This window comes from Micromys minutus, assembly GCF_963924665.1.
Source record: "Micromys minutus genome assembly, chromosome: 11".
Taxonomy (NCBI): domain Eukaryota; kingdom Metazoa; phylum Chordata; class Mammalia; order Rodentia; family Muridae; genus Micromys; species Micromys minutus.
The window spans coordinates 59,258,440-59,269,864 of NC_137980.1; the positions used below are offsets into that span (position 1 = coordinate 59,258,440).

Below are 11,425 nucleotides of genomic sequence, written 5' to 3' on the forward strand. Positions count from 1 at the left end.
CACTAGATGTGGAAGGCCTAAGTCTTGTTGATGGCTGGAAGTGGTAGGGGTGGGAGCTGCCTAGTTTTACATAGTTCTTTATAGATCTGAGATATACAGAAGTGGGGTGCAGCCTGTTGAGAAGTGTCCTCTATAGGTACCTCTGCTGTGAGGACATATAGGTTTTAGTGTGATCTCAGACAGGCCTTCGCTTCACCTGGGCCTCATTTCTCTAGAGGCCCTCTGCTTTTTGCCCTGGGAGATGGTTCACAGGCAGTAGCCTGAATGGCAAGTCATTATGCCCTGGAGTCTAAAACTCTGTACTGCTTCCAAGGTAGGAGGGAAGGGCTGGCTCTAATAGGGCTCTTGGTCATTCTTCCAGGAGGGACTGATGGCTAGCACACAGGAAGACAAAGCCAAGATGTTCATGGTGGCCGTGAAGCAAGCACTGAGCCAAGCTAACTTTGACACCTTTACCCAGGCCCTGCAGCACTATAAGAGTTCTGATGACTTTGAAGCCCTAGTGGCCTCTCTCACTTGCCTCTTTGCTGAAGATCGCAAGAAACACACTCTATTTAAAGGTGCCCTGGTTCTCAAAATTCTGCTACAGAGTTAACACCACAGCACTTGGAGGTGGGGCTGGTTATAGGGCTCAGGGTTGACTCTGCATCCCAGAGAAAAGGCCTAGTGGGTAGGCCGTGGTCCACAGAGTCTTTAGCCCAATTGTCATAGTGTATGGAGTCTAGACTAAGACAACTACTTCCCACAGGCTTCTACCAGTTTGTACGACCCCACCACAAGCAGCAGTTTGAGGACATCTGCTTCCAGCTAACAGGCCAACGAAGTGGCTACCAGCCAGGGAACAGCCTTCCCTTTGGAGAGCAAGCACAGTCAACTGTGGATTCTACCAATGCACAAGGTCCCAGGCTAGCTGCGTAACCTCAGACTTGAAGGGCAGTTTATACCTGGAATGGGCTTAGTAGACATCCTTCAGCTCTTGCTTGGCTACATTAGCCAATATTCTCTCAGATTCTGTCTCCAAGAGTAGCACTGTTTGTTGAACTCTGACTCTTTATCTAGGCATCCAAGAGACCTGCCCCTAGGGAGTTCATGCTAGAGTCTTGGCAGCTGGGCACCTGTCCTATCTGTCCTGACTGAACAGCTGAGCTGGCCCCTCCACAGGGCAGTACCTGTTGCAGTGCTTTATGGAGGGCAGGAATGGCAGAGGGAAAACTTACCCTTAGGGCTCAGCACTCAGTGAGGTGTCAGTACTTATGTTCCTGAGCAGAACTCACTGGGCCTTCTCAAGACAGTCAGGGTCCCCTTTCTTGTCTGAAGATTAAGAGGCCTAATCTTAGGAACATGTTTCTTCAGGAAGGAAGGCGCTGAAATCTAAACTGACCTTGTCTGAAGGTGTAGACAGGCAGCTGGATTCTGGAGAGCATCTGAACCAGGGGCGGCCTCACCTGTCTGCCCAAATAACCTCCAAAGGTACTTGGCTCCTAAAAATCCCAGGTGGACTTACAAATCCCTGAAGAGGCATGTTGGTATGCATGGTTCTTAAATCCATTTGTCCTGAGCAGCTAGCAGACTCTACAGGGAATCCTGAAAGGAAGTGGTGGGCGGAACTCCCAAGCCATTTGACAACCCCTCCAGCTCTCTGAACCCAAAAAGAATAACATCTCTCCAAACCAGGAGACACCAGCAATTGTCCAACAGTGGGATGTGCAGTAGAAAAATCTGGCCAGCCTGTGGTGACTGACTACCTATCTGACGTCCGCAAAGCTCTGGGATCTGCAAGCTGCAACCAGCTTACGGCAGCTCTGAGGGCATACAAACAGGATGATGACCTGGACAAGGTGCTGGCTATTGTGGCAGCATTGACCACTGCAAAACCTGAACACTTATCCTTGCTACAGAGTATGTAGTCCATGGGTGTAGGGCATAGGTTCTGGGAAGGATGGTGAAAGCTGTATGTGAGAAGTACATGCAGAGCTTGAGCAAAAGTTCCCCCCACAGGATTTGGCATGTTTGTGCGTCCGCATCATAAGCCTCAGTTCCTACAGACCTGTGCAGACCTAATGGGCCTACCTACCACAGGCAAGGCCTTGGAGCTCCCGGGTCCCAGGGATGAGAGTACAACTGTGCCTTCCGAGCTCACCCATGAGGACGTGAAACCAGGTGACACCCCACTTGAAGACCCCCTCTACCCCTTGCCCTGTTACCCTGAGCCTTTCAGTGTATTGGGAAGCAGTTAAGTTTCTTACACTCATTGCTATCTTTAGGGTCCTCGATGTCCAAGAAACCTGGGAAGACGCAGAGTAAGATCTCATCCTTCTTTAGACAGAGGCCAGACCAGAGTGTGAAGTCTGATGACACCACCCCTAAAGCCCATGCAACTTCTTCCTAGACTATCCCTTGGACATATGGAGCCTCAGTGGAGTAAGCAATAGGGGCGACGGTGACCGTTGGTTATGGCACAGTGTGCTCGCTTAGACCTCCTGTTGAATTTGTATGCCTGGCCTGTGCAACTGAGGATACAGTGCTTTTCCAGTGCCCCTCCTGTGACTTCTACCGCTGCTCGGCCTGTTGACAACTTCATCTCCAGGTTGGGGTCTAACCCTTTCTGCCTATCAGGCATCTCCCCAGGTGGTGGGGGCTGAGAGGCCTAGGGTTCAGTGCCTAGCACGTATTTCCATAGGCCTCTAGACTCTGGCTTGCAGTGCTGTTAACAGGAAGCAGAGCGTTACACAGGTCTTCTGGCCAAAGCCCCAATGAAAACAGATGGAGGCCTTTGCTGGCCCTGATGTGGCTGAACCCACTGAAGGTCTCATGGTTTTCATGCTTTGTTGTCCAGTGGGATCTGAATCTACTTGTGAAGTCCTGAAACCTCAAATATATTGGCATTGTGCACACATTACTGAAGGTGTAGGCTGTCCAATAAATACAACTAACACTTGTCAGGATGCCTGAGTTGTGGTCTTAAACAGTGTGTCATGGCAGTGCCGGGTAACACCATTAATCTCAAAAAAATCAAGTGGATCTCTCCTAGCCACATAGACACCTTTTAAAAACTTTGTGAGAGTGTAAAGGTGTGGTAAGATTTCTTTTTAGACCTGCAGTGTTCTCTATAACAGCTCTTAAGCCAGTAAGGAGCTGGCCTTCATCCTTCCCCTATATTGCCCCTACCACACCAGCTGTGTACAGTTCTGTAATTTAACCCTCTGGAACACAACTGTTATTGCAGTGTCCTCTGCACCACTCACAATTGCTTGTTGCTCACCTAGCCTATGTAGCCCATGTAGGCTCTGCCTAGAACATATGCTTTGCTCACCTTGTCCTGGCATAATTGTGGGTGACCGGTATGTAGTGAGACTACAATTTAGGTTGTAGGAAGGAAGCTCTCAAGTATTCCCTGACCCTGCCTCTTCCACCCACTTTATCAGGCCCCTGATAGCAGGAATGCTCAGTGGGGCCTATGCCTTTCAGCCAGCTGCTCAAGTTTAGGACAGTGCCACCTTCAACATGATTGCCCAGTCCTTGTCTCGGTTCAGTTCGGCTTTTAACATGTCCACAGTTGCTCCTCTTAGAACTACACCTGGCAAGTCAAGAGTTAAGTTTGTAGCTTGTGTGGACAAGGTCAAGGCCCTGGATAGGAAACTCCTAAGGTGACGATGCTTTTTGAAAAAGACCACCCAGTTTTAGAGAGGCTCCTTGCAGGGAATGCCAGATCTCAGCTCCACCCACATTGACAATCCTTACCTTTTGTAATGCAGGGACTCTGGATTTCCATTAGGCAGTCTAGACTAATGGAAAGCTCCTCTTTGAGTAGGTGCCATGTCCCTTGTCTTTATGGACATCTGTGGCTTGCTTTATCTTGTCTAATATTTAGGGACGTTCTCTTAGTTCTCTAGGCTGAGTAACCTGTCTTCGTAGGAACTGAGTATGAACATGCCACCACAGACTGACATTTCAGCAGATTCCCTTTAAAGGGTTGTGCTGGCTGCAGCAGGCACTTGTGGCCTTATAGTTGCATCTATAGAGGTGCTCATGCACAAGTTTCCTTGTGACTGGCTAACTTTACTACACACAGGACTTTATTCTACACTTGCAACCAATGTCACCCCAAGCATAGACTTCTTCATATTTACTTTTTATAAAGCTAATCATTTCAGAAAAACACTTTCAAGTTATGAGAAGCTCCATCCCACTATGTTTCCAAGCCAGCAAACTCCACAACACCAGGATGACCACCATCTATAGGAAGGCACATCTGTTCCTGTCCACTATAACAGTAATATGAAGCCCATATTTTCCAGTGTTGACAAAATTGGGTAAAGATGTCCAGAAAGACACCAGCAATGTTTGGTGCCCTCTGGTAGAGGATGTCCCTTTAGCTTGACCATTTTACAAGCAACCTACTCTTGATTCCCAGCAGGGTCTTTCAGGATTGATTCAACCCAGCTTCTAAGATACCTATGGGTAGGACGATTCCCTGAATCTGAGCATCCATCCCCTTCAATTTATAACTTGTTAACCCCTCCCAGGCCCCTGAGGGGAGGTTGACCTGACCTTGAACAAGGAGCCACTAGGTTTTTCTCGAACCTGTGGCTTAGCCACAGCTCCAAACTTCCCTGAGGGGATCCTACTCAAAAGCTACTCCTTTGGCTATAACCTCAGCCCAGACAGTGAGGAACCACCATCTAACTGCTTGACGGGCTGGTTAGACAGGAGCCACTTAAGGCAGCCTTTATTTTAAACTTTGTCCTGACCATATGATGAACATTTTAACCTAGTAGGTCTAGTGGGCATGGCTAGTGCCAACATAGCTGCTGCCTCCCCAAGAACCTGAAACTTACATGGAACATCCACCTTACAAACATCTGGAGATGCAAACCCAGTACTTCACTGACCTGACCCTGTAGGGACCCAGCCTACCTTACTCAAAACATGTGATGCCCACCCACACTAGCTAGAACAACACTTGACCTTGTGAAGTCTGTGCTCTCAGGATACCACACAACCTGTGTTTGGGTATACTGGAGATAAAAGCAGAATGAGTTAAGGGAAGTTAGGTTTCCCAGGCAGGTCTACTGAACCCTGTTTTGAAAGTGTATCAGAACTCAGTAGAAAACTAGGTGTAATGCCCCACAGCTATAATTCCCAGATACAGGGAAGGAGGCAGTGTTCCAGGTTAAATGGGGCTACAGAGAAATCCTGTCTCTCCCCCACACATCCAACTCCACACAAAACTACTAGGGGCTATGCTGGCTTCTTGGAAATGGATTCTTTCTCTAAGCCATTCCCTCCTTCTCCATGGGCAAGTGGGACAAAGCAGCTGCCACAGACACCCCCTCACCCCATTTCAAGTAGGATGACCCAAACTCTACTTTGGAAAGGGCTAACAGGCCTAGGCATGGCCTCACACCTACCCCTCCTCACAAGGTTGGGAGGGTTCCAGACCCTAACCTGTAGGGTAGGACTCTAGAGCTGGATCAGGGGGTGGAAGTGTAGGGCATGTAGATCTGGATTGTCAGTATGCCCATGATTGTCTCTGAATACCTACACTTGTCCAGACACAGAGAAAAGTTTGTCTTAGAGAAAACATAAAGCAAATAAAAGAATGAACAGACAAAGCCAGCTCAGCCCCCAGCGTCAGTAGGGTAGAAGCCAGCGGAGAATACTCTTCCAACACTAGGGGATGAACAGTCCGAACTGTGAGGTTGGAGGTGCTTATGTGATGTCCCTCTGCCGTGGTGGCCGGTGAACATTCCGCACGACACACTTCACCATCCACTCGATGCCCTCACGAACTCCTTTGCTGTGGAGACAGTATGTGTGAGGCAGGGCTAATCTTGACCCTGAAGACTCTGCAGAGTAAGGCCTCAACTCACCCTGTGAGGGCAGAGCAGGCCTGGGTCAGACAATCTCGCCGGCCAATCTTGCAGGTACAGTCACTGAATGCAGTCTTGATGTCAGGAATGGAGAGGCAAGTCTGGCAGGGGAAGTGAGACTCTGAGGAACATTCCCACCTCTAGCTCCATCTATCATGTTTATTCACTTAGGTTTTCTAGAAGGCCATAGTCAATCACCCTAAAAAATCTGTAGGGATCCAGGGCTCCAGGATCCTCATAGAAACCAGTGGTGAGGCTGCTGCACATGGTCAACAAGTCCACTGCTGATGGCTTTGGAAGTTCACACACAGCTCTCAAGAAAGCATTCCTCACCATCTCTAAAACCAATCCCCAGAACATCACCAGGACACTGGGAACTAAGTCAGCTCAAGTGCTAAGTGAGGCAAACCTTGGTAGTATTCAATGAATAGTTTCATTTAACACCCCTGTGTTCCTCAACCAAGTACCAGGACTTCTCTTTATTACTAGTTTTGGGACACAGCTAGGATGATTGGGGCGCGCAGGGTGGGGGACGGTCCTCAGGCAAATGAGTGAAGGTCAGGTCATGTCAGATGAGGATGGGTAAATACTCGGGGCCTAGGTTAAGTAAGATTTCCTTGGCCTTCCAGATATTGTTTGCCACCATGTCCTCTACAGCTTTGTCTCTACTGAGCCTCTTTTGTAAGATGGTAGGGACTTTGCATAGACAGAAATCCAAAGGGAAGTAGCACCACATCTAAGAGTTTGCCCATTGTCTCCACTCTTCCATTCCCACTTTAAAAACTAAAGGTTTGTTTTTTATTGTGTTTGTGTGCATATGTATACATACATATGTGTGTGTGTGTATATATATATATATATATATATATATATATATATATATATATATATATATATATATATATATATATATGGGTATGTACAAATGAGTACAAGTACCTACTAAAGCCAGAGGTGTCAGATCCCCTGGAGTCCCAGATGGCTGTGAGCCACCTGACATGGGTACTAGGAATCAAACTTGGGTCTTCTGGAAGGGCAGTACAAGTTCTTAATCACTGAGACATCTCAGAGGCACCCCCACACCCACTTCTTTGAGCCCAGAGCTTTCACCTGGGTCTTGTTCTAGGCGCCATACTCCCAGAACCTGAGGGCTATAGACACAAGCCCCTTGTCCTCCCTTGGGAAGAAAAGTAGCACCTGCACTCTGGATATAACATGTAGTAGGAACATGCTTGTTCTAATAGTGACACTCTTTGTGACACTCAGAGAGAAACTGAAGCTGGCAAAAGCAGAGATCCTAAGAGTGTGGAAGAAGGGTCTTAAGAAAGGCAGAGAGGAGACTGGGATGGACAGACACCAGGCTCTGGGAATCTGAAGAAGCATACATGCCACTTTCCTTGCAATGGCGATAGAGGCTCTAGAGCAGCTTTGTGGGGCTCACCTCCACATCCTGCTTGTTGGCCAACACCAGAATGGGAACACCGTCCAGTGCTTCACTCGAAACCACCTTCTCTGAAGAAAGCAGGAGAGGTGGTGCCTTGCACCCTGTGTCCTGTTCATGACTGCAGGTTCTGCCCAGGCCCAAAGTGTGTGCAAACAGACCCCTTCCACCCTTTCCCTTACATACTAGACAGTCCAAGCAACATGGCTGAGGCTTTCTTGGCACTGGCATCCAGGTGTTAGCCCAGCCTCCCTCAAGGCAAGTTCCAGACACATGGGAGGATCCAGACTATACTGATACCACCCTTCAGCACCCCCCCCAACAATTCCCTAGATGTCTCTCCCAGTTGTCTCTCCCTCCCAGAGCGGCCATGCTACACTCACCAAATGCCTCTTTTGATTCGGACAGCCTCTGCTCGTCAGTGGAGTCAATGACATAGATGACACCATGGCACTCTGCATAGTACTAGAAGAAAGAGGAGAAAGCTGGGGCTGGAGGTGCTCAGAGATGGCCAGCTGGATATTGAGACCTGGTGTCACAGAGCAGAATAGCCTCTGAAGAGGGAGAGACAGGCATCGAGTGGTGGGATCTCTGCCATCCTAGGGCCACAAATGGACAGAACCCAGTGGGAAGAGTTGCTAAAGGCTGTCTGAGGCGGACTTAGTAGTAAAGATATCAGAGCACCTTTGAGGAAAATTTGCTGACTCTAGCAGGGTGATCAACCACCTCCTGCTTAGAGGCTGCTCCTGAGAACCCACCTGCTGCTCTGACTAAGATGATGTTGAGAAAAGGGTAGGACACAGGCCTAGAGGTTGAGTAGCCAAAAGAGGTTAGGGCTGAGGTCAGCACTGTTTATGAAGCTACCCTGCCTAAACAAAACCGAAAGTGCTGAACTCAGGCTTCTGCAGGCTGGATGTAGCCAATCCTGGGCTTTCAACAGCAAGAGGCAGCATTGTTAGGACAACTTCCCATAGAGTACTGGAGGCCAGTTCCAGGTTCCTTTTGCAGGGCTTTGCAGCCAGATTCATACAGGTTTGCAATGGACCTGGCACAGAAGTTGCCAGCTCTGGGGCAAGGCAGTAGGTTAGCCTATTGCTAGAGGCCTGGGAGCTGGTAGGTCCTACTGTATTTATGAGGTATTTATAATAGTGGATGATATGAGGTTTGCAGCAAGCCCAGTGAGTCAGCAGGCAGGCAGCACTACAGCTTCAAAGGTTGTAAGAAATGTCTTACATGAACAGGCACAAGGCTTAGGAACCAAGTAGCTAGATTCACTCATCACATCTACCAGGCATAAGGTCTAACAGTTGCCAGAAAAGCAGGTGCGGCATGTTAAATCTCAAAAGAGAAGTCACAACTGTGGATATAAGGATGTTTTGTTGGGGAGGTGTGAAGAGGCCTACATGACAAGCATAGGGACATGCTGGGACAGACCAGAGGCTGACAGCCTACCTGATCATACTTGTGTGAGAAGTTGTGATCTAAGCTCTGTGTGTGCACAGATCTACGAATAGCACAGTGCTTGGTCAGAGAAGTTAAGTACCAAAAGCCTAAGGCAGATATAAGCAGTACACATGGGGTCTTAGTTTCTATTTCAAAGTTCACCAGAGCACCCACTGTGGAGAGCAACTTGCCCATCAGTGGTACTGTGCTGGTCAGAGAACAGTGGCCAAAGTGACAGAACTTATCAGTACAGTTCCGTTCACCAAGGCCAATGAAGCCACTGCTAAGTGTGCCACTGGACAGGACATCACTGTAACTAAAGCACCTACATTACAGCACTGAACTGCACCACATGGCCATACCAACCTACAGGGCAAGGCACTGCTGAAGCAAAGTCAAGTCTTGTTCTGCTCAGTGCTGGACTTAGTGCCTAACAGGTTGGGTAGAGGAGACTCCAGTGGAGGAATGTATACAGAGAGAAATTTCAGATGTCTAAAACCAATGCCTAAAGAAGAGGAAGGTGCTGTCTGCCTCTGAGAACATCCTCCTTGGATGTGTAAAAGGCCATTCAGAAGAACTGAGACAAGCTAGAATGAGGTAGAAAGACTCATTAGGAAACACAGGCCCTTCTGTATATGAACTCTGCCACTTTTGTCTGCCTATTAGAAGACAAGCTACAGTTCTCTCTGAGTTCCTCAGTAAGTGCTTTGCATAGACTCCCCTGACAAACAATGCTCCTTTCTTTGGGATTAAAACTGGCCTCATCAAGAAAAGATTGGGTACTCCCTGTGAGAACTCCTCTGATGTCACTTCTGTGATGACTCTATCCCTGGCTTTTGCCAGAGTGAGACAGGGAGCAACGTGGGAACCGGGGATAAGGTCCAAGAGAAAAACCTTTAGACAGGGCCAATTGCATGATAAGCAAATAAAGGTGTTTGCTACACAAGCCTGATAGATCTGAGTTTGACCCCTGGAACCCATGTAAAGGTGAGAAAATAGAGTCTACCAAGTTGTGCCCCACATGCATGCTGTGGCATGCCCCCTCCCCAATAAAAATGACTTAAAAAAAAACAGAATATCTTCAGGGTAAATGTGGAACTCTCACAGAAAAAATTATGAGGGACCATCTAGAGAAAGACAGCATGGAACAGGTAGTGTGTCTTACCTTGTCCCATAAAGACTGCAGCTCTTCCTGCCCACCTAAGTCCCAAAACATGAGCCGAGCTTTTCCCACATCCACAGTGCCAACTGGAAAGAGGACAGAACGAGATAGTTCCTTACTCTTTACAAATTCCCAACTCTCCCCAGGATGAGACAAACCATTCCCAAACCAATCCCAGGGGACTTGAACACAGAACAGAGAGACAGGGTTCTGACCACTGGTCAGTTGGGTTGTGGACCTTACAGCATCCATTTCTAAGGGACCCCCCTAAGGTCATATACCTAAGGTGCCCCCTTACTGTTTAGACCCACGGTAGTGGTGATTTTGGATAGACTCATTCCCTTGTAGTTCTTGTTAAATCGTGTTTTTGACTGTTCCAGGAAGGTCTGAGGAAAGAAAGAGAGGTGGTTAGATAGTAGCAGCTAGAGCAGTTTTCTGGTGTCCTTCCCACGTGTCCCTTCACACCTTTATGCTTTGAGCCTTCACACCATACACACATGCATGCACGCCTCTCTGCCTGTTGATTGCTCTTCAGGGGGCTGGTGACAACTAACCTGTAGTCTTGGGGCTGGGGTTAGATTTCCAAATAAGAAAACATCAGGCAGGGAATAGGAACTGGTGAGAGAACAAGGACCTACCGTCTTCCCAGCATTGTCCAGGCCCAGGATCAGGATGCAGTATTCATCCTTCTGGAACATGTACTTGTACAGCCCCGAAAGCAGCGTGTACATCCTGTCTGGCACCCTGAGAGATGTCAAAGTGTGTACTGGGGGCATCGGCCTCCTGCCCGCTTCATCAGTGGTCCATCTATCCAGCTAGTTTTTAAATGTGAAGCCTCGTGGATCCTGACTCTTTCCCTCCCCACCTTCTGTTAAAATCCCAGATCCTGACTCCACCGCTGACCACCTGCTAAACCTGGGCCACTCCCACTTAAGGTCATTTTTCAGAATACACCATCAATCTGGAGTCCTGAAAAGCCCGTGGCGGCCTACTCTGCTCCGCCTTCCTAAGGCTCCTCTTTCCGAACCCTCAACTCAGCGCCAGGAACCAGGATCAGCAACCGTCTAGGGAGCTACCAAAGAGGCAAAGAGGGTCGGCTTCGCATGCTCGCTGCTGCCGGGCCCACGGAACCTAGGAATCAGCTGCTGAAGCCACTTCCGTCCCCCTATTCCAGGACTCTGGAACCCCGGCTCCTCAGTCCAGCTGAGGCCCACCTGTACCTGCTCAGAACTTGGAGGAGGAGCCGCCGCCGCCGCGTTACTAACCCCACCGACCTCACACCTCACGTTAACCCCTCACAAAGCCTGACGGAATAAGGACCGAAGGACAGGGTACAGGCGGAGTCACATCCCAGCGGCCCCCGCGCGCAGGCACTTCCGGCAGCATCGGCTCTCCGGCGGAAGTGCCTGTGGAGGGCGGAAGGCTAGTGGGTGAGCTCCGCAGGCGAAGCCGGAAGCCCTTCTGGGCTGTGAGCGCCGTCTGGAGGTGGGGTTTGCGGACCGCAAA

General features: G+C 49.0%; 2 protein-coding genes across 6 annotated transcripts in view; one reads left to right on the top strand and one right to left on the bottom strand.

Annotated features, from left to right (window-relative positions):
* The window catches only part of RTEL1 (regulator of telomere elongation helicase 1), a 32,270-nt gene extending 29,358 nt beyond the window's left edge, over positions 1 to 2,912 (top strand). The window contains exons 29-35 of one of the 2 annotated variants that reach the window (XM_080925730.1): positions 362 to 560; positions 749 to 898; positions 1,354 to 1,470; positions 1,675 to 1,899; positions 1,999 to 2,160; positions 2,265 to 2,300; positions 2,390 to 2,912. In XM_080925730.1, coding sequence (XP_080781856.1) covers positions 362 to 560; positions 749 to 898; positions 1,354 to 1,470; positions 1,675 to 1,899; positions 1,999 to 2,160; positions 2,265 to 2,300; positions 2,390 to 2,475 — 975 coding nt within the window. In that variant the 3' untranslated portion in view covers positions 2,476 to 2,912. Of the gene's footprint in view, positions 1 to 361; positions 561 to 748; positions 899 to 1,353; positions 1,471 to 1,674; positions 1,900 to 1,998; positions 2,161 to 2,264 lie in introns of both variants that reach the window. The other variant, XM_080925729.1, reaches the window with a different exon arrangement.
* A 1,272-nt stretch (positions 2,913 to 4,184) lies between these two features.
* On the bottom strand, positions 4,185 to 11,278 carry ARFRP1 (ARF related protein 1). Of its 4 annotated transcripts, none has more exons than XM_080925347.1 (8): positions 11,140 to 11,278; positions 10,558 to 10,663; positions 10,218 to 10,305; positions 9,923 to 10,005; positions 7,698 to 7,779; positions 7,315 to 7,385; positions 5,874 to 5,974; positions 4,185 to 5,800 (listed from the first exon to the last, which is right to left on the bottom strand). In XM_080925347.1, exons 2-8 carry the CDS (start codon positions 10,648 to 10,650, stop codon positions 5,713 to 5,715), a joined length of 606 nt encoding a protein of 201 aa, XP_080781473.1. In that variant the 5' UTR covers positions 10,651 to 10,663; positions 11,140 to 11,278; the 3' UTR covers positions 4,185 to 5,712. The 4 variants fall into 4 exon arrangements, 3 of the variants coding, with proteins under 3 accessions (XP_080781473.1, XP_080781474.1, XP_080781472.1); XM_080925348.1 differs by having other exon boundaries at positions 4,185 to 5,795; positions 10,558 to 10,734; XM_080925346.1 differs by having other exon boundaries at positions 10,558 to 10,734; positions 11,140 to 11,272.
* Between the last annotated feature and the right edge of the window lie 147 nt (positions 11,279 to 11,425).